The 22,818-nt window shown below is 42.8% G+C and overlaps 1 protein-coding gene across 1 annotated transcript in view; it reads left to right on the plus strand.

Moving 5' to 3' along the window:
- The window catches only part of DDX10 (DEAD-box helicase 10), a 219,381-nt gene that overhangs the window by 105,272 nt on the left and 91,291 nt on the right, over positions 1 to 22,818 (plus strand). The window contains exon 15 of the mRNA XM_066582115.1: positions 13,450 to 13,608. Coding sequence (XP_066438212.1) covers positions 13,450 to 13,608 — 159 coding nt within the window. The remainder of the gene's footprint in view (positions 1 to 13,449; positions 13,609 to 22,818) is intronic.

Consider the following 22,818-nt stretch of genomic DNA (forward strand, 5'->3'; position numbering starts at 1 on the left):
TCATTTGGTAGGGTAACTCCTTTAACACTCTACAGCTGTGAGCCTTGACTGCACCTTTAAGACCACATACACCTTTATTTGGACAGCTCTTTCCACCATTGGGTGACTGATGGGGAAACGTGTGGGACTACCGGCAGCAGCAGTGGTGGAGAGAGCTGTCCAGACCAATCTATAATGTTCCTGCAAGGATCCAACTCCCATCCAAGCTGTAGAACCCAATGACCCCCCCTGACTGACAGATTTGTGATCGTTGGCACTCCTAGTGGTCGGACCCACACAGATCAGCTAGTTGTCCCCGATCCAGTGGATTGGGAATAAGTTCTTGTAACCGGAATACCCCTTTAATTCCAATTGCAATTTTTTTTTCATATAAAAAAATAAAGCTTTGTTCACACTGGCTTTAGGGTATTCTGTAGCTCTATTCCCGTTTTGGAGCAGAAAAATAGAATTAAAGTGGAATTCAAGGTTTCCTTTTTTCCCCCCATTGATTTCAGTGGGTCTTCAAAAGAAAAAGGAAAGCAAATGAAACAGAAACAAAGTGAAAGCTTTCCGTTTGCCTTTCGGCTTTTTGAAAATCCATTGAAATTCACGAGAAGAAAATGGAAACCTTTTAATTCCCTTTTAATTTAACTTCTCTGCTCCAAAAATGGAACAGAGAGACTATTTAAGCCCAAACGCAAGCCTAGAAAAAGAAATAAAATAGTGCGCCAAGTTGTGCATAGCCTTTTATTACATTACCTACGATGTTATAATCATTAAAAACTTCAGAAGGGTCGGTGATCCGGGGATTATCTCAGTTGCCAAATTGAAGTCAGAAAGTAATTTTTTTTCTTAGGCCGCCTGTCCACGGCTGGGACGGAATATTGCAAGCGATATTCCGCCGCAGCGGAGGAGAGGGGAGCACTACAAGGTCTCCGCGATGAGCCTATATTAACGATGGGCTTACCGCGGAGAATCGCGGCAAATTGCCCTTATTCATTTTTAATCACGCAAGCGGAAAATCACTATGATTCTCCGCTTGTGAGCAGTAGGCTGCACTTTTCATTGTTCTCCTATGGAAAGTGTGTCATGAGAGCTCTGCGTGCAATTTATTGCCGTGGATCTCGCAATGACACCTCGCCCATGGACAGCCAGCCTTAAACAAGGAAAAATTGGCTTCTACCTCGTTATTTTAATTTTTTTTGCCTTTCGCTGGATCAATATTGTGGGGGTAATAGACTGAACCGGATGGACCCGTGTCTTTTATTTATTTATTTTTTCTGACCTTACATACTATGTTACCGAATAGTGTGAAATCTACCTCCTGTTGCATCAATGGATCAGTGTGCTCTTCTTATTCTCCCCCATGCTTTACACTGCAGCTTTGCACAGTCTATTTATATAGGGTGCATTCTATAATCACAAACAAGTTGTCCAGAAAGTACACGATGTCCGTAAGTATATTTACTGAAATACATTAGTACAGGGGAGTTACGGATCTTCCTTTTATGATCGCCATCTTGCTGTTTACAATTTGCAGTTTTGGCATATGAGACGTATAATTCTGAAGCATAATATCCCAGCTAGACTTTGCTGGATGCCGAAGCAGTATGTCTCCAGCAGCATCACCATTGTCATCTCAGATTTATCCGGGTTCTCGCCATTGTCTTGGGATTGCTGATGGATGAAGAAGCTGCACATTGACTCCACACCTGGCCCTGCTGCTCTGCTGCAGCCTGTGTAATGGACAGATGCTGACTGGATCTCTCTCCTGCATTGTTGATTAAATATTGCCCATGGGTTCATGGTATTAGTTTAGTAAGTATTGGGCTCCATTCGCATCAAGTCCGAACCTTTTGTCAAGCCACTACCCCAGATGGATAGATATACAGTGACCTACGTCACCCATTGACCCTTATTGTAAAGAGCTAAATAATGTATGCATGGGGGTAGCAATGAAAGTAGGATAATCCGCCATGTCCTGCTTCTGGAAGATCAGTTAACATGCACAGAAAAGGAGTTCCACTTTGATATACAGCCATGAGTAGGACTGTGAAAAATTAAAGTACTAACAATGACCTGTGCGTGCGTGAGTGAGGGGATTTGTGAGTGACTTACTCTGCTTCAGATCACATGACTGTGACGTCATCAAACGTCCTTCATCCCCAGTAAGGGAGGTACTTGCTCCGCCCTTGATCACAGAGATGGTTTCTAATGGCAGCCATTGCAGAGCTCAAAGCGAGTATTAACCCCTTCATGACATGGCCTATTTTGGGCTTAAGGACCAAGCCTTATTTTTCCAATCGGACATCTGTCACTTTATGTGCTAATAACTTTTGAATGCTTTTACTTATCAATGTGATTCTGAGATTGTTTTTTCGTGACATATTGTACTTTATGTTTGTGTAAAAATTGCATCAATAAATTTTGTCTTAACTAGGAAAACAAATCGAAATTTACAGAAAATTTGGAAAAATTGACAATTTTCAAACTTTGAATTAAACTTTCTGTAAGACAGATAGTCAAACACCACAAAATAGTTAATAATTAACATTTCCCGTATGCCTGCTTTATACTGCAATAATTTTTTAAGCGTTATTTTATTTTTTTTAGACTCCACAAAGTATATAAATTTAGCAGTCATTTTTCAAATTTGCTAGCAAATTTCAAAATCTGAATTTTTAAGGGCCAACTCAGTTTAGACGTGGATTTTAAGAGCCTGTATACCAGAAAACCCCCACAAATCACCACATTTTAAAAACTGCACCTTTCAAAGTATTTAAAATGGCATTTAGAAAGTTTATTAACGCTTTAGATGCTTCACAGGAATTAAACAAATGTGCATCAGAAATTAGAAAAATTCAATTTTTCTACAGATTTTCAATTTAAAACCATTTTTTCCTATAAAACAGCAGGAGTTAACAGAGAAACAAAACTCGGGATTTATTACCAGGATTCTGCAGTTTTTAGAAATGCCCCATATGTGGGCGTAAACTGTTGTTCACGCACATGGCAGGGCTCAGAAGAGAGGGAGCGATATTTGGCTTTTTGAATGCAGATTTTGCTGGAATAATTTTCAGACCCCATGTAGTGTTTGCAGTGGCCCCGAGGTACCAGTACATTTGAAACCCCCAAGAATTGACCCCATTTTGGAAACTAGACCCCTCAGGAAATTTATTAAGGGGTGTAGTGAGAGGTTTGAACCCACAGGTGCTTGAGGAATTTTTTTAACAATTTGAGTTGAATACGAAAAATTCCATTTTTTCACATAATGTTTAGCTTTAGGCCCAGATTTATAGTTTTTACCAGGAGCAGAAGGAGAAAAGGTACCCCATGATGCGTTACCCAATTGCTCCCGAGCACGGAAATGCCCCATATGTGGGCGCAAACTGTTGTTTGGGCACATGGCAGGGCTCAGAAGAGAAGGAGCGATATTTGGCTTTTTGAATGCAGATTTTGCTGGAATAATTTTCCGACCCCATGTAGTGTTTGCAGTGCCCCCGAGGTACCAGTACATTTGAAACCCCCAAGAATTGACCCCATTTTGGAAACTAGACCCCTCAGGAAATTTATTAAGGGGTGTAGTGAGAGGTTTGAACCCACAGGTGCTTGAGGAATTTTTTTAACAATTTGAGTTGAATACGAAAAATTCCATTTTTTCACATAATGTTTAGCTTTAGGCCCAGATTTATAGTTTTTACCAGGAGCAGAAGGAGAAAAGGTACCCCATGATGCGTTACCCAATTGCTCCCGAGCACGGAAATGCCCCATATGTGGGCGTAAACTGTTGTTCACGCACATGGCAGGGCTCAGAAGAGAAGGAGCGATATTTGGCTTTTTGAATGCAGATTTTGCTGGAATAATTTTCAGACCCCATGTAGTGTTTGCAGTGCCCCCGAGGTACCAGTACATTTGAAACCCCCAAGAATTGACCCCATTTTGGAAACTAGACCCCTCAGGAAATTTATTAAGGGGTGTAGTGAGAGGTTTGAACCCACAGGTGCTTGAGGAATTTTTTTAACAATTTGAGTTGAATACGAAAAATTCCATTTTTTCACATAATGTTTAGCTTTAGGCCCAGATTTATAGTTTTTACCAGGAGCAGAAGGAGAAAAGGTACCCCATGATGCGTTACCCAATTGCTCCCGAGCACAGAAATGCCCCATATGTGGGCGTAAACTGTTGTTTGGGCACATGGCAGGGCTCAGAAGAGAAGGAGCGATATTTGGCTTTTTGAATGCAGATTTTGCTGGAATAATTTTCAGACCCCATGTAGTGTTTGCAGTGCCCCCGAGGTACCAGTACATTTGAAACCCCCAAGAATTGACCCCATTTTGGAAACTAGACCCCTCAGGAAATTTATTAAGGGGTGTAGTGAGAGGTTTGAACCCACAGGTGCTTGAGGAATTTTTTTAACAATTTGAGTTGAATACGAAAAATTCCATTTTTTCACATAATGTTTAGCTTTAGGCCCAGATTTATAGTTTTTACCAGGAGCAGAAGGAGAAAAGGTACCCCATGATGCGTTACCCAATTGCTCCCGAGCACGGAAATGCCCCATATGTGGGCGTAAACTGTTGTTCACGCACATGGCAGGGCTCAGAAGAGAGGGAGCGATATTTGGCTTTTTGAATGCAGATTTTGCTGGAATAATTTTCAGACCCCATGTAGTGTTTGCAGTGCCCCCGACGTACCAGTACATTTGAAACCCCCAAGAATTGACCCCATTTTGGAAACTAGACCCCTCAGGAAATTTATTAAGGGGTGTAGTGAGAGGTTTGAACCCACAGGTGCTTGAGGAATTTTTTTAACAATTTGAGTTGAATACGAAAAATTCCATTTTTTCACATAATGTTTAGCTTTAGGCCCAGATTTATATTTTTTTACCAGGAGCAGAAGGAGAAAAGGTACCCCATGATGCGTTGCGCAATTTCTCCCGGGCACGGAAATGCCCCATATGTGGGCATAAATCGTTGTTTGGGCACATGGCAGTGCTAAGAAGGAAAGGAGCACCTTTTGAATGCAGATTTTGCTGGAATCATTTTCAGCCCCATGTAGTGTCTGCAGTGCCCCTGAGGTACCAGTACATTTGAAACCCCAAAGAATTGACCCCATTTTGGAAACTTGTCCCCTCAGGGAATTTAGTAAGGGGTGTAGTGAGCGTTTTGAACTCATAGGTGTTTCAGGAATTTTTTTAACAGTTTGAATTGAATACAAAAAAATTCAAATTTTTCCAGCAATGTTTAGCTTTAGGCCCAGATTTATAGCTTTTACCAGGAGCAGAAGGAGAAAAGGTACCCCATGATGCGTTACCCAATTTCTCCCGGGCACGGAAATGCCCCATATTTGGGCGTAAACTGTTGTTTGGGCACATAGCAGGGCTCAGAAGGAAAGGAGCGGTTTTTGAATGCAGATTTTGCTGGAATAATTTTCAGACCCCATATAGTGTTTGCAGTGCCCCTGAGGTACCAGTACATTTGAAACCCCCAAGAATTGACCCCATTTTGGAAACTTGTCCCCTCAGGGAATTTAGTAAGGGGTGTAGTGAGCGTTTTGAACTCATAGGTGTTTCAGGAATTTTTTTAACAGTTTGAATTGAATACAAAAAAATTCAAATTTTTCCAGCAATGTTTAGCTTTAGGCCCAGATTTATAGCTTTTACCAGGAGCAGAAGGAGAAAAGGTACCCCATGATGCATTACCCAATTTCTCCCGGGCACGGAAATGCCCCATATGTGGGCGTAAACTGTTGTTTGGGCACATAGCAGGGCTCAGAAGGAAAGGAGCGGTTTTTGAATGCAGATTTTGCTGGAATAATTTTCAGACCCCATATAGTGTTTGCAGTGCCCCTGAGGTACCAGTACATTTGAAACCCCAAAGAATTGACCCCATTTTGGAAACTTGTCCCCTCAGGGAATTTAGTAAGGGGTGCAGTGAGCGTTTTGAACTCATAGATGTTTCAGGAATTTTTTTAACAGTTTGAGTTGAATACAAAAAAATTCTAATTTTTCCAGCAATGTTTAGCTTTAGGCCCAGATTTATATTTTTTACCAGGAGCAGAAGGAGAAAAGGTACCCCATGATGCGTTACCCAATTGCTCCTATGTGCAGAAATGCCCCATATCTGGGCGTAAACTGTTTGGGCACATGGCAGGGCCCAGAAGGGAAGGACTTGGCATGTGGGTTTATGTACAAGCTGTGCGAAGTACATCGGGGTAAAACGTCAGGGCAACAGTCAAATTAAAATTTCAGGGATGTGTGGTATGTCTTAAAACAATTTTTTATACACAGGCCGGGTTGTGTGGGGCACGTTTCGCAATGATGTATGGTGTCCTTTCTTATCCCTTGTTTGTAGCACACTCTGCACTTTTTTTGGGTCCTTCCCTTCTTCCCAGTGGAGGGAATTTCACTGGGAAAGTGCTGCCCTGGTACAATCCTCGTGGCCTCGCTTCCAGAAGTACTGGGCTGCTCTCCCACCTCCTGTTCCCCAAATATTAGGGCCTTGATAACGTCTTCCTGAAACTCGAGGAAGGTGCCCCTCTGGCCTGCACCCCGATACAGCACGTAGGCATTGTACATTGCCATCTGTACGAGGTGCACAGCCAGTTTTTTGTACCACACCCGTGTTTTCCGCATGGCATTATACGGCTCCAGTACCTGGTCTGATAGGTCCACACCTCCCATGTTCTTATTGTAGTCAAGGACACAGTCTGGTTTGGGGGTTTCTGTACTGGTACCTCGTACTGGGCAGGGGGTACTACTGTGGCCGTGGATTGTGGTCAATATAAGGACATCCCTCTTGTCCTTATACTTGACACACAACATATTGTTGCTGCATTGGGCCCGGCTCTCACCCCTTCTGAGCAGTTGCCCAAGCAGCGTTTTAGGGAGGCTTCTCTGATTTTTTCGGATGGTACCACATGCCACTGTTCCTCTGGAAGCGAGGCACTGAAACAGGGGGACACTGGTATAAAAGTTGTCCACGTATAGATGGTAACCCTGGTCTAATAGTGGGTGCACTAGTTCCCACACTATTTTCCCTGTTACTCCCAGCACGGGGGGGCATTCTGGGGGCTCAATTTTGGTGTCCTTTCCCTCATAAATGCGGAATTTATGCGTGTACCCCGATGCACTTTCGCACAGTTTGTACAATTTCACGCCATACCGTGCCCGCTTACTGGGCAGGTACTGGCGGAATTTAAGCCTCCCCTTGAAGTGCACCAGGGACTCGTCTACTGCAATATTTTTTTGGGGGGTATATGCCTGGGCAAATTTAAAATTAAAATGTTCCACTACTGGCCTGATTTTATATAAACGATCATAATTGGGATGATCACTTGGGGGGCACTCTGCATTATTGTTATAGTGCAAAAATTTTTGGATCATCTCAAACCGTGTCCTTGACATTGCCATGCGGAACATAGGAGTGTGATACAAAATGTCAGTACTCCAGTACGCCCGGATGGTCGGCTTTTTCACTAGACCCATGGTTAACACAAGACCCCAAAATTTTTTTATTTCTAGTGGATCCACAGGGGTCCACATATCGGGTCTTGCGTAGCTGGAGGTGGGATTTTGCTGTATAAAATGCTGGGCATACAAATTCGTTTGGGTCACTATGTGTGCAATAAAATCATCGGGAAAAAAAAACATAAAAAAGTCCCTCGCTCTGAGCCCTTCAGTATCAAACTGAATCCCTGGGTTGCCATGGAAGTCAGGGATCTGGGGTCTAAAATTTTCAGGAGTACCCCAACTAACATCAGGTGTATTGGGGTCCACAGTAGTGGCGGTCCTTGGACGCCTTCTTGGGGGTACAGGTAGTTCAGATTCACTAGATGAGGATGAAGATGAGGAGGAGGAGAATGCGAGAAAAGTCGCGTCATCCCCACTAGCAGAATCTGAGTCAGAGGCAATAATTGCGTACACCTCCTCAGCAGTATATCTCCTGCGGGCCATTATAAAAGTGTAATATGCACTTCAGAAAAAAAAAATTTATTGTATAGGACACTGCGGGTTCACTGGGATGGGGTGACCAGCGAACGGGGGCAGAAATGCAGAACAAACTTTATTTTTATTTTTTTTTTTTAGACTGACAGATATGCTGACAATACACGAACACACTACGCCGACTAACTATACGCTACGCTGACAAACTATACACTACGCTGACTAACTACACAGTACACCGACGGACTACACACTACGCTGACTAACTTCACACTACGCTGACTGATGACGGGAAGGGGACTATAAAATGGGAACACAAAAGGAACTTTTTTTTTCTTTTCTTTTCTTTTTTTTTTTACACCGACAGATACACTGACTAACTACACACTACGCTGACAAACTATACACTACACTACACTGACTAATGACGGGAAGGGGGACTATAAAATGGGAACACAAAAGGAACTTTTTTTTTTCTTTTTTTTCTTTTTTTTTTTTACACGGACAGATACACTGACAAACTGCACACTACGCTGACAAACTATACACTACACTACACTGACTAATGACGGGAAGGGGACTATAAAATGGGAACACAAAAGGTTTTTTTTTTTTTTACACAGACAGATACACTGACAAACTAATGACGGGAAGGGAGACTACAAAATGCGCTACACTACTATACTAATCACACTGCACTTCAAATCCCAGCTACACTACACTACAGATCACACACTGCACTACAAATCCCAGCTACACTACACTACTGATCACACACTACAGATCACACACTACACTACAAATCCCAGCTACACTACACTACTGATCACACACTACAGATCACACACTACACTACAAATCCCAGCTACACTACACTACTGATCACACACTACAGATCACACACTACACTACAAATCCCAGCTACACTACACTACTGATCACACACTACAGATCACACACTGCACTACAAATCCCAGCTACACTACACTACTGATCACACACTGCACTACAAATCCCAGCTACACTACAGATCACACTATTGATCACACCTCACTACACTACACACTACTGATTACACTCTCACTACACTGCTTATTACACTCACTACACTGCTTATTACACCTCACTACACTCTCACTACACTACACTACTGATCACACCTCACTACACTCTCCCTACACTACAGATCGCTATGATATTTTATTTTTTACACTGCTCTATCGCTCTCTACAACCGCCGGAAGCACTGTGAGGCGACTGCAGAGAGAGACTATACTATAAACAGCGGGCTTTCTGCTGCCGAGCTGTGATTGGTCAGTGAGTTCTTCACTGACCAATCACAGCGATCGCTGGGGCGGGACCACTGTGATTGGTCCCTGGCCCGCACGTAGTGATTGTCTGCTAACGATGTTAGCAAACGTCACTACTGTGTCGCCGCGATAGTCACCGCGGCGACACTGTAAGTGCAGGGCGTAAGTTTACGTCCAATTGCGGGAAGTATCCCGCTGCCAGGACGTAAACTTACACACAGGATCTGGTTTGTTTCAGTGCATTTGAAAGCAGCTTTTCAAATAGCCTTAATTAAGTCCCCTATTAATTTGTGTATGTAGGTACTGTGTAGATCTATGTGTTTCCATGGTAACAAACTCTTCTCAGTCTGGTCCTGCTGTCAATACTCCCTTATGTCTGTCCCCTAACTCTTCCTGCTTTTGGTAGCTTAGTGAGAAGTAAGAGGGCAATATGGATGGTAGTCTGCAGGATCAGTAGTCTGTTACCATGGCGGTATATTGGACGGCACAGGAGCTGTAGACACACAAGATTTTTTTATTACGACTATTTGCCCTGGAACAATGAGAGGGTGAATGTGTACAGACAGAGTTGTTAGAGGGCCATAAAATCCCCCTCACTAGTCAGTAAGCTGTAGAGATTTGAAGCCGACAAGGCAAATCCAAAAATGTGTGGATGCGTGTCACCTGACGCCGCCGCATGCAGCAATCCTGCAGTGTCATTTTCTGCCAATTTAGATGGCTTGGACTATTTCACATTTTAGGAACATGATTTTGCTGACAACATCAAGATGGAGAAGCGAACGCAGGAGAGCACAGCAATCAAGCCTCACATCATCCTAAGCGCTGTCTGGCAGGCAGAGGAAGGCGTTGTGTGATTTAGATAGGAGAGGAGTGAGATGGGCGCAGGATATTGTGCGAGGCACATGCTGCATTAATCACACGCTCCTGCAGATTAATCCTTACCACTCTTTAGTCCACCGAGCAGCAAAACCCCTCCATGTTTGACTCTGTTAACCCTGACTCGCTGCTGCCGGACACATCTATGGTGGCACTGCAATGTGTGGATTTTGTTGTACCGTATTATGCTGCTATCCAAGACTATTGCCATTTTTAGTCTTTTTTTTTTTTAATGAACTAACCGTAGTTTTTTTATTTTTATTTTGCAGAACTTTTTTTTTACTTTAATGCTTTTGTTTTGACGTTATCTAGAATGTGACTTTTTTGTAATTTTTTTTTTTTATTGGGCTTTTGCTCTGTGTAAAATAGGATAATGGAATCAAAGAATTCAGGGTCTAGTACAAATTTTTCTTTTGTTTTAAATGCCACGGGTTAAGCCTATATTATCCAATATTTCTTTTTATGTAGATCATAGTCTAGTTAGAAGAATTGCATCGGGGGAAAGTCCGCTAACAGCATGGTGTCGGATTGGTGGTATATTTCATAATTTTTTTTTTCTTTTCCCTTCTAATTATTTTTTATCTATTTATTTTTTGCTCTAAACCTTTTGGCTGTATCGGGACCTGCCTTAGTACCATCCTCTTATTTACCATTAGGCTCTTCCACCAAAATAGTAACCACTTCCCACATTTGGATATATGTACATTTATACTCCCTAGCAGTCTGTCTCCCCTTTAAGGAACTGTCCGAAATATTTAAAAAAAAACAAAAAACTTTTGGCAACTGCAGGGAATGGCAGATAGCAAGAAAAGAAGCTCTAGTCACTTGTTCAATTTCCCACCTCTCCAGCTCTGCCACTCCAGTCCTCCCTTTGTTTTATTCGCTTAGCTACATTGTTGATATTCCGTATACTCTACATGACCGCTGCAGCCAATCACTGCTGTTGAGGCCTGTGATTGGCTGCAAAGATCAGGCTAGGTTTGCAAAAACATCATTTTACGCCATTCTCTGTATTTGTCTTTTTTTTAGTAACTGACAACCCCTTTAGCATCTAGTGCAGTGTTTCCCTACTCTAGTCCTTGAGGACCCCCAGCAGGTCATGTTTTCGGGATATCCAATAGAGAGAACACATAAACCCATTTCTGGGCTCAGGTGTTCTGACAACAATTCCATCTCTTGTGCAATACTGAGGTAATCCTGAAAACAGGACATGTTGGGGGGTCCTTGAGGACTGAGGTTGGGAAACACTGATATAGTGTCATTGTGACATTTACAGCTCCGTTTACAATACCATTGGGGTCCATTCAGTTCTGAATACTGTGGCCTGTAGATCATTGGGATCCATTACATAGTGGGTAATATTTATGGCTCTGGTGACTAGGAAAGTCTTGATGCTGGTATAGTGAGATACCATAAAGGCCTCACATCCGCATATGGGAGCCCGCAGCAACCCTGCGTACCTGTGTCTGCAGTACCTTCCGGGACTTCTGTACGGTGGATAGTCCGCACGGCTCGCTGTCGGATGTGCGTAGTGCCCCCCCCCCCACAATTCCACAATTCAAATCCGCCCGTGTACATTGGAACATAAAGAGATGCCTATACATTTATAGGGACAGAGTAAGTAACACCCCCTATGAGGATTAATAACCAACCGGAGCTTTGTAATGTTGGCTTTTTTTGCGGATTCGCTGGTTCAATCCAAATTCTGCTGATTGCCTCATGTAAGCGGGAGACCTTTTGAATCATCAGTATAGAAATGACTGCCCTTCCGATGTCAGGCTGCAATTACTGTTATAAAGGAATCATTCACACCCTGTTGAAAAGTCCCCGTGGGTGAGCGCTTTGTACAGCAGTGCAGCCATTTCTTCTTCTATTAAGTAAACCTGATCTGCTACGAGACCACTGAGATATTAATCTTGTACAAGTTTTTGCGAACAGAACAGATATTAATACTTTACATTCAATTACAAAAAATATTTTTGTGCGCTGGTAAGTCACGCGCTATTGTACCGTGCCCCAGGCCGTACTTCTGTGAGCCAGGAGAGATAAAAACATAATAGAGTTGGCCCCAAACCAGGACCGTTTTATTGCGCTGTACAAAGTAGTTGGGTCCAGTAATGCAACCAAGTCTGCAGAAAGGTAATGGCTTTTCTATGGGGAATAATATTGTTTCCTAACTTTTACGCCACTCCATAAAATTTGTTAAAAACACACAGATGCCAGATTTTCTAATTATTATATTGCGCAGAGGGGATATGTTACACTGGATGGATCCAAAGCTGCATCCGTCGCTTATTCCCAATGCCAATTGGACATTGTGCTTTGCTGTTCTCTGAGAATACAAGTCTCGGCAAATAAGTGCATCCTGGGTCTGTGCTAATTGGTAGCGCCTTCTCTGGGGAATGAGTTTTAATATGCAATGCAAAACATCTCTTGTATATAGGTTACTCATAGGCAGGTGTGCTACTTAAAGGGGGTTGTCCGGGATTAGAAAAACATGGCTGCTCAATTTTCCAAACACAGCGCCACCCTTGTCCATAGATTGTGTTTAGTTTTGCAGCTCAGCTCTATTGAAGTGAATGAGCTGAGCTGCAATACCATACACAACCCATGGGCAATGGTGGTGCTGTGTTTGGAAGAAAGCAGACACATCTTTCTAACTCTGAACAACCCTAGTAAGGGTTGTCTAGAAATGCCACAAAATAGCTGCCGTCCGTACAGTATGTAGCCACCTGGCCTAACAAGAGAATGCATGTGCATTCTGGAGGAGGGAGGCCGGACTAATGCTGCAATACTCTGAACTGTGTAGTGCAGCCTCCACCTCATCTCGGCCCCGCCCACGTTAGTCTACATATGCATTTTCTTTTTTTGGCATTACTGGGCAACCCCTTTAACATTTGGGTGTCCTTACCGGATGGCATGAGAATGATTGATTGATTAGAGCCCTTTTCAAGCCAAGGTAAGGGTGGACACACCTGTAATCTAACAGACTGCTAATCAGCTGTAATCTGAAGCGGAATCTATTATCCAGTATTCCGTTTGTGTAGCGCCACCACAGGGGAAATAATTCATTACACCAGTGCTCATTGAAATCAATGGTCCATCTGCGTAATGCACATATGTGCTGGGTACTGCAGAACAACAGATTTCTTTATCTGCTCTGCTTAGCCCCTCTAATGAGATTTCTTGGTATGTATTTCTTGATTACCATTCCCCTAATTGCCACACTTGAGCACTTGTCTATCAGGAGATCATTGACCAGGCTCTTGTCGTTAGATAGGCAAACATTACCACCGTGATCTTTATACATTAAACAGAGTATAATGTTTTCTGTTTGCAGGCACTCCAGCAATGGCCCCCGGTACAGAACGCCATAGTAGATGTTGGTGACGACGATGATCAAACTGGTATTGATTTGACAAAAGCAAGGCAACGTCTGACTGAGGAGGACAAATACGATAAAGAAGCATATAGGCAAAAAATCAAGGAAAAACATAGGGTAAGCACTTTTTATTTTCCTAATTCATAAGAATGCAGTATTCTTTTCTAATACAGAACTTAAAAACCATGGTTGCTTTCTGAAAAAAAATCAGAGCGCCTTCTAATTAAGGCATGATTTAGTCACTGCCCTTAAAGGAGGCGTTGTGCCAAGTCATAAAGCTTTACGATCGGTGAAGAGCCAATCATGGGGCATTGACTGATCCTAAGAACTCGGAATCTGACGTTCTTTGCACGAATGGAACGGAGGTCGAGTATGCACGCCACTCCTCCACTTATTTTAATGGGAGTGTCAAAAATGCACAAGTGCTCAGAAATTTCCAGAACACTCATTAAAGGGGTTGTCCCGCGCCGAAACGGGGGTTTTTTTTTTTTTCAATAGCCCCCCCGTTCGGAGCGAGACAAACCCGATGCAGGCATAAAAAAAACAAACCGTCCAGTACTTACCCGAATCCCCGCGGTCCGGCGACTTCTGATTTACCTTGTGAAGATGGCCGCCTGGATCTTCACCCTCGGTGGACCGCAGGTCTTCTGTGCGGTCCATTGCCGATTCCAGCCTCCTGATTGGCTGGAATCGGCACAGGTGACGGGGCGGAGCTACGAGGGGCGGAGCTACGAGGAGCCGCTCTCCGGCATGAGCGGCCCCATTCAGAAGGGAGAAGACCGGACTGCGCAAGCGCGTCTAATCGGGCGATTAGACGCTGAAGATTAGACGGCACCATGGAGACGGGGACGCTAGCAACGGAACAGGTAAGTGAATAACTTCTGTATGGCTCATAATTAATGCACAATGTACATTACAAAGTGCATTAATATGGCCATACAGAAGTGTATACCCCCACTTTGTTTCGCGGGACAACCCCTTTAATATGAATTGAGCGTTAGGGTGCATGCTCAACCTCGGCTTGATTCATGGGAGTGGACCTTAGGGCCCCCTGTCTTGAGATCAGTGCGGGTCCCAGTGGACTGACTCCTGTGGATAGGGGATAACTTTATAATTTGTCACAACCCCTTTAAAGACAACCTGTCATTTTGCAAAAGTAGTGGGGATGGCTGTATAGCTCTGCAGTCGTGGCCCTGCCCTCGATTATTACTTTTCCTCTTTTTATACTCCCCAGCCCTTTTGTCTGGATGGGCTCTTCTTAAATTTGGCTCTCAACACTGTAAATCGGTTGGGGAGTCCCCAAAGCTCGCTACCAGTGGGTGACATCGGACTTGATTGATAGTCTGATCTCACCCATTGACAGTGAGCAGTAGGGACGGCCCACTTGACAGAATTACAGCATTGGGAGCTGGATCGAAGAAGAGCCCTTATGCACGAACGAGTCTAAAACGACGTTCGACTCAGTGAGGCCATAGCTACAGAACTGTGCAGCCATCCTTACTGCCTTTACAACATGACTGGACCTCTGTGATTGAAATATTATATTGTTGATTTTTTTAGGGTGACATGACTACACAGCATCATGCAAGTATATCTAGTATTTAGGGTCTCGGTACACCTCCAGTACCCCACCCATGAGCCTACTTGTAACTAGAGCACTTGGCTAATACTATGCATCCGGTGACAGTTCCCATATGCTTCATGCAAGCCTCAAATATCAATTCCTCGATGAGCCTTGTTTGTTGCAGGTTTTGCGAACTGGAAATATATTTATCTTTGGGGCATAAATACCCATTGTGAATCTTCCTAGCAGCGTCCTAAATTTCTCTGAGTTTTGCTTAAGCTCTGGGTTATTTTAATGAATACATAATTAATGTATTCGTTTAATCTTTTTAATAAGTACCGCTGCTCACTGATGAGAAAATGTTGAATCTCTGGAAAAGAATAATGAACAAAGCACAAATGAAAACATTAATTTATGGTGCCCCCAACCATTACTTCTGCCTAGTAGCAGGATATTACAGGACCGTCACAGAACCTTTTTATTGAAAACACTTTTAAGCAATATGATCACTATAATGATGCATATTATTGCAGTTACCAATAATTATTACTTTTCCTTAGTCATGAAGCTGCAAAAGTGATACTAGCAGAATAGAAGAAGTGGTAAATGTGCTAGTGGAAATGTTTTACACCTTTCCAAAGTTAAGCGTTTCTAGCTGTAATTTCATTGCATGACCTAAATCATGCACTTCCCTTAACCACTTAATTAAAGCGTTGACCAATTATGAGCTGATTTCTGTAGGACACTCACAGCTCCGTTCCCACTGCAGTGGTCCAGTTTGGTATTACACTTCAAGTTCCTATTGAAATGAATGGGAGCTTGGAATGTAATAGCAAGCCAGGCCACTACAGTGAGAAGGGAGCTGTCTGCTACCTGAAAAATGGGCTGCGTGCCAGAGTGCAGAGCCTTGTAGAACAGCTGATCATCCTGGGTCCCTAGCGGTAGACGCCCACGGATCTCCTATTGATGCCTTGTCCCAATGATGGGCCACAGGCAACTAGTAAGTGGCATAAGTAATGTGTTAATTTGATAGATCAGATTTTTTCTATTAGTACCCACAGAGGACTTGAACTTGTGATTGTGTGTGTGTCAGTCATGTATGGAACAGCCATATACTTACTGTATGTTCTAGGGCAGTGGTGGTGAACCTATGGCACGCGTGCCAGAGGAGGCACGCAGCACCCTCCCTGCTGGCACTCGCGCCGGCGACTGCTCACCACACCTTATTTCCGCATCCAAAAAGCAGTCAAAATCTGCACCTTGTCTATTTTGAAACGGCCCTGTTCTTTTTATAACGTCACAGTTAAAATCATACGTTGTGATAAGCGCCCCCCTCCCCCCGACATGTTGGCACTTTGCGATAAATAAGTGCCCTTTGGGTTGCAGTTTGGGCACTCGGTCCCTAAAGGCTGAATGCTCACCGGCGGAAATTCTGTGGTGGGATTTCCTGCTGAATTTCAGCCCATGCCCGCTGCCATAGGATTGTATTAGATAATGCAGACATCTGCAATTTGACTGCGTGAAAACTCGGCATGTCCTATATCTCTGTGAGCCTCGCAGATGCCCGCACAGAAACCTCACTAGTGACGCGCCGTCTCTGCACTGCGCACGTGCCGGCTGCGCGGCAGCCAGCACATAGTAGAGCAGAACGAGACGCCGGGAGCAGGTGAGAATTCTCACAGCAGGATCCGACCTGGTCGTCTGCAGGAGGCCAAAAGGTTCACCAACACTGTGCTAGTGTATGAAGGGATCAATGGTGACTATTTAGTAAGTCGCTAAATTTTGCATGTAGGCAACAAATGAACGCTAAAAAAAATGTCAGTGCGAAGGTGTTCATACCCTTTAAGACGTGTGGGGTTTTAGTTTTACCTTTTTGTGTCTGGATCACATGACGTTTGTCATTGTAGCAGATGTTCAGTCACCAATTACCAATTTGTACATGTAACCGGCATTTTATCTCCAATTATAGCTCAGCACTAAATATAGCCGCAAATCACTTAGACTTACTTTTTAATTGCTTAACATTCATAATACATTTTTTTACGCTTTCATTAGATTTCTAATTAAAGCACCTATCTCTTTGCACGTACAGCCTAATTAGACATATTTTTAGGTCTTTTGTACAGAGGTGTTACATTTATTCTGGGTATTTGGAAGTAAGCTACATTATGACTTCTGGCTAATGAATATGAAGTGCAATGTCAGCCTAATCTGTGTTTTTAATTGTATTTGCCTCTTATATCTCAACTTGTGTTAACATGTAATGTAAACACTTTAAAGGGAATCTGTCATGTCAAACACGCTGTCCAAACAGCAGGCATCATGCTATAGAGCAGGGGGAGCCGGGCAGATTGTATATAGTTTAATGGGGTAAGATTCAGTGTAACTTTTATTTCATTAATTTTCATCCCTGCTCATTCTGAGCTGAAGAGTCCGATGGGCGGTCCTAGCAGTGATTGACAGCTGTCTCTGTATGTACAGTCATACACAAATAGCTGTCAGCCACTGATGGGACCGCCCATTGGACTCTTCAGCTCAGAATGTGCACAGATATAAATGAATAAAATACAAGTTATTCTGAATCTTACCCCATAAAACTACATATCAATGTGCTCATCTCCTCCTACTCTAGGTTTGCTGTTTGGACAGTATGTTTGACATGACCGATTACCTGTAGTATTGGTTATGTGAGACTCACAGGACTGTTGGCGAAAGATATTTTTATTCTCAAAGTCCTTGGGCCTCATGTCCACGGGCGGGTCGGATTCCGCATGTGGAGAGGTTTTTTTCTCCTTCAAACTCCTGCTGTCCCGCGGAATCTGCGGCCCGTCCACAATGTCAACTGCAGACGGGCTGCGGATCTGACGGCTTCCATTGACTTCAGTCAAGGGAGCAAGTTTTCTGTAGATCAGTTTGCGTAAATCAACAGATGGGAAAATCCAGCGATCTAAAGGTGCCTTTAGACACAAAGATGATCGCTCAAAAGATGGCTTTTGAGCGATCATTTTGCATAAGCTGCTACTTGTCACTAATGCCTATTAGTACCAATTAGTAGTGCATGAGCAGCCGGGAGCTGTATTCAGAGAACAGACCACCCGCTGTTATAAATAAATTCCCTTTGTTCTGCTAGGGGGCTGACAGCTAAGACAGTATAATCGCCTGCAATCAGCGCTCCCCGGGCAGAACACAGTGTGCAGTCCTTCTTATCAGCTTTTCTGATGAAAGATGGATTTCATGCTGAACTGAAATCCATGGTTCGGCAGAAAAGTGAAAGATGGGCTCATTTACACGCAACAATTATTGCTAAAATGATGACTTTTGAGCAAATTGTGAGCGATAATAGTTGTGTTTAAATGGGCCTTAAGTGACTTTCAACAAGGCCTGGTAATCCGTGCTAGACTAACCGGTGACAGTGTTACAAAAATTACCAACCTAGTGGGGTTTTCTTGCGCAACGGTATTGAGTGTATACTGAGAATAATGTGTATACTGAGGAAAAAGATCCAGCGAAAGGAGATCCTGTATATGTAAACAACTTGTCAAGAATTGTTTTGACGAACCTTTCCTGTCAGCTGATCAGTACATGTCAGCACCTCCAACTAATTTGCAACAATTTCAAGAAGCTTCCTGTCCGCGTGGGCCGATATTCCTACAGAACGATTTCAATATCTAGTGGAATCTATGCAATGACGAATTGTTTCGGTTCTGAAGGCCAAAGGTCCCTAATAAAATGAGCATTCAGTTTAAGATGGCAGATAACCAAAGGGTAGAATTACAGGGTAGGAGCTTTTAATTCTTATCACACAAATTGTTTTCCACAATTTGGAACTTTTTGTGATTAACTTCTTTCTACTGTGATGTGGAGAAGCTGAGGACAAGATGTCTCAACAAATGTAGGTACCCAATGGCCAACTCAGTTACTTGGGTACCTACATTTGTTGAGACATCTTGTCCTCAGCGCGGAGACCTGTCGGGGCTCGCCCCTGCTCCCCTGCGGCACGATATCGCTAGCGATATTCTGTCACGACCGTGGATTCAATTCGAGGAAATAAAACATTTTTTGTAAGATGTTTTGTTCTTTGACAAAAATACATGAAAACACATGAATTGATAACATTCTCTAATAGACCCTCAGAGAGATGTTAGGTTCCCCTCTGCATGTTGTATACTGGAATGCTCGATTACATACTTTATTCTGTTCCAAATGAATTTTCATAAATTTTGCTCTTTATAAAACATGTTTTCCTAATTATGAAATCACAGTTGCTTGTATACTGAATACAAGTGCAGCAGAAGTAGAATTTACCGAATATCTTACAGTTTAATATCCCCCTATGTGTCATTTTAAGATCCTTATTAACCAACTTCAGCTTTGAGTTATATTTTTTCCTTTATTTTTGGCAGTGGCTTACAAAGCAATTATAGATTGTTTTAGGAGGGACCCAATGAAATGGATCTAATTTTCTCAGGCCACATCATAATTTTATCTTTTATAATAGTTTGGCCGTTATTAGGAGTTTTATTCTATAACTTTAATTGCTCAATCGCCGATGCAGTTTCTTTTCAGTAATGAAATAATTATGAGATTATCAAAATGTATATCATAATATAAATGTAGTTGGCCTTTACCATTCGTTTTAACACCAACGGAACTATCAACAAAGTTTTGTGCATACACATGGTCTTGGAGTTTAGCTGATAGCTTAGCTTACTGTGTGTCTTCTGTGAGTATTGCAGATCATATAGGGTATTAATCATATTGGCACCTCTTCCAGGGTTGGCTTTTGCAGCATTCTCCTTCGAATTTTGCAGCAAAAATGATAATTCTACCCAGTTCTTAGGTTGTTATGCAGGGGTCTCAGAAATAAAACTTGATAGGGGTTATCCAGAGAAAAAAATGATTTTGAAATCTGCTCCGCATGGTGTAAAAACGTAAAAAGGCATAGCCGCCCATCCCTCACTGCTCCAGTTATAAGGCTGCCCGTTCCGACACAGGGACATGACCCTCTACAGCCAGTGACTGGTTGTAAAGGTCACATGTTCTTGTGTTGAGATTCCAGCAGCAGGAATTGAGGATGGCAAGAATTTGGTTCGGGAAGTATGCCTTTTTTATGTTTTAACACCTTGCCGAATATTTCTTTTCACTGACCGTATTTATCCCCATTATAACTTCAATTAAAATGGGTTTACATTTCTTTGAGAAGACACTCCAGCCTATTATAGCTGGTATGAATAACCCCATACAATCATAGGTAGAGTTGGAAAGGACGTTCAGGGTCATCGGGTCCAACCCCCTGCTCAGTGCTGGATCACTAATATATCATCCCAGACAGATATTTGTCTGGCCCTTGTTTGAACATTCCCATTGAAGGAGAACTTACCACCCCCCATGGTAACCTGTTCCACGTATTGATCACCCTCACTGTCAGAGGTTTTTTTTTTATACTATCTAATTTGTGTCTCCTCCCTTTCAGTTTCATCCCATTGCTTCTAGTCTTTCCTTGTACAAATGAGAATAGGACTGATCCCTCTGCACTGTGACAGCCCTTCAGATATTTGTAGGCAGCTATTAAGTCTCCTCTCAGCCTTCTTTTTTGCAAGCTAAACATTCCCAGATCCTTTAACAGTTCCTCATAGGACATGATTTGTAGACCGCTCACCATCTTGGTAACTCTTCTCTGAACTTGTCCAGTTTGTCTATGTCTTTTTTAAAGTGGGGTGGCCAGAACTGGACACAGTATTCCAGATGAGGTCTGACTAAGGTAGAGTAGAGGGGGATAATTACCTCATTTAATCTAGACTCTATACTTCTCTTAATACATCCCAGAATTGTGTTTCCCTTTTTGGCTGCTGCATCACATTGTTGACTCATGTTCAGTCTGTGATGTATTAGTATACCCAAGTCTTTTTCACATGTGCTGCTTAGCCCAATTTCTTCCATTCTGTATGTCCTTTTTTCATTTTTCTTGCCCAGATGTAAGACTTTGCATTTCTCCTTGTTAAATACAATTCTGTTAGTCGCCGCCCACTGTTCAAACTTTTCTAGATCTTTTTGAATACTCTCTCTCTCTTCTCTAGTGTTATCTATCCCTGCTAGCTTTGTGTCGTTTGCAAATTTGATCAGTTTCCCATCAATTCCTTCCTCCAAATTATTTATAAAAATGTTGAACAACACTGGGCCCAGGACAGAGCCTTGTGGTACCCCGCTTGATACATTCTTCCACTTGGATGTGCAGCCATTTATGACCACTCTTTCAGTACGATGTCATCGAATTCATGAAACAGCGCTATTCACTTGCAAACAATTTGAATGGTGAAAACCGCCATGAACCTCTGTGTTGGCTCGCACGTCTCCGGTGTTCTTTGTGATTTGCTTTGAACATATCTTGCAGAATTAATGTGGAGGGATTATATTTAAAACACTGCTTCTGCATATTGCAAAGCAGTTTCCTGGTTAGGATTATGCAGTATGATTATGTATACGTTTATATAAATTGTTATGACTAAAAATATTAGCAGGTGACACATGCATTTGTGTCAAATGAAATTCATGTCCTAGGGGGACATAATCTTCACTTGTTCCAATATACTAATGACTTAAAAAAATAATCTTATTTTAACTTTTTAAAAATTGTTTTTAGACCCCCCATAGGGAGCCTGAACTTGCGACCATCTGCTTGCTCAGTAATGCAACACATTGTACATTTAAGTTCTTCCTCTTAAGCTCTGCCATGGGTACAAAATGTCAATCTGTGATCTCATTGGGGGTAGGGGTGTGTTTGGGGGATAGAGGAAGCCCCCTCCCTCTGTCCAGCCATTTAAATACCGCTGTCAGTTGCATCTAAATGGGTAAATAGCTGGAATTTGAGTTCTCTGCGATTCCAGCCTTTGTGGCCAGTTAGCACCTGCTGTATATGGATATTGGGAAGGGATGAAGCTTAGCCATATACTCTAGATAACTGTTGGCCGAAATCAGTTTTCCTTACTCCACTATAAATATGCATACTTGGTAGACAGTTGATTATGTCCCATGGTATGAAAACGTCAGGCAAGCTGGAATACAACAACCCTTCTTTTGTCTGATCTCTCACACCCAATAGTCATCTGCTTCCTCCGAGTTGTGTATCTTCAGCTTTAGTTTTGTTAGGAATTTCCCTTTCCATAGTTTTTAAAGGGGTTGCCTGGTTAGGTCATGTTCACATCTGCATTATGCAGTAGGAAATGGGAATCCCTTGGCCGAACTGACCTGGTTTGTAACGCAACTGAACAGTCCTCATTGATTATAATGGGATCTGTTCGTTCTCCATTTGGCTGTCCGGCATTTTACCGGACAAATATTCTGCAATGGAATCTAGGAACAGAAGCTCCAAACACAGATTGGAACATAGCCTTACTTTTTTAAAACTTTAGTGACGGGTGAAGCTGTGCAGGAAAATATCAAATACAGCAGTACTTGCCCATCCTTGGCCACCACAATCCAGCCCTGCAGTCCTGCTGCTGTTCCCAGTCTCTGTAGACAGTGGAAGGCAGGTGACCGCTGCCTGCCAATGGGAGGCTGCAGCATCACCGTTCAGAACACATGGTATCATGACGCCCATGATGTAAGGAGAATGGGCTGATGCCAGGAGAATGGGCAGTAATGCCACTGCCTCTGCCCCGAGTTCTGTTGTCAACAAAGCCTGGTACCAACAGCGGGGCTGCAGCACTGAGTTGACAGCGGCGAAGACTAATAAGTACTGCTTTAAGTATTCGTCTTTCAAGTAG

The sequence above is a fragment of the Eleutherodactylus coqui genome, chromosome 1, assembly GCF_035609145.1.
Source record: "Eleutherodactylus coqui strain aEleCoq1 chromosome 1, aEleCoq1.hap1, whole genome shotgun sequence".
NCBI classification, from domain to species: domain Eukaryota; kingdom Metazoa; phylum Chordata; class Amphibia; order Anura; family Eleutherodactylidae; genus Eleutherodactylus; species Eleutherodactylus coqui.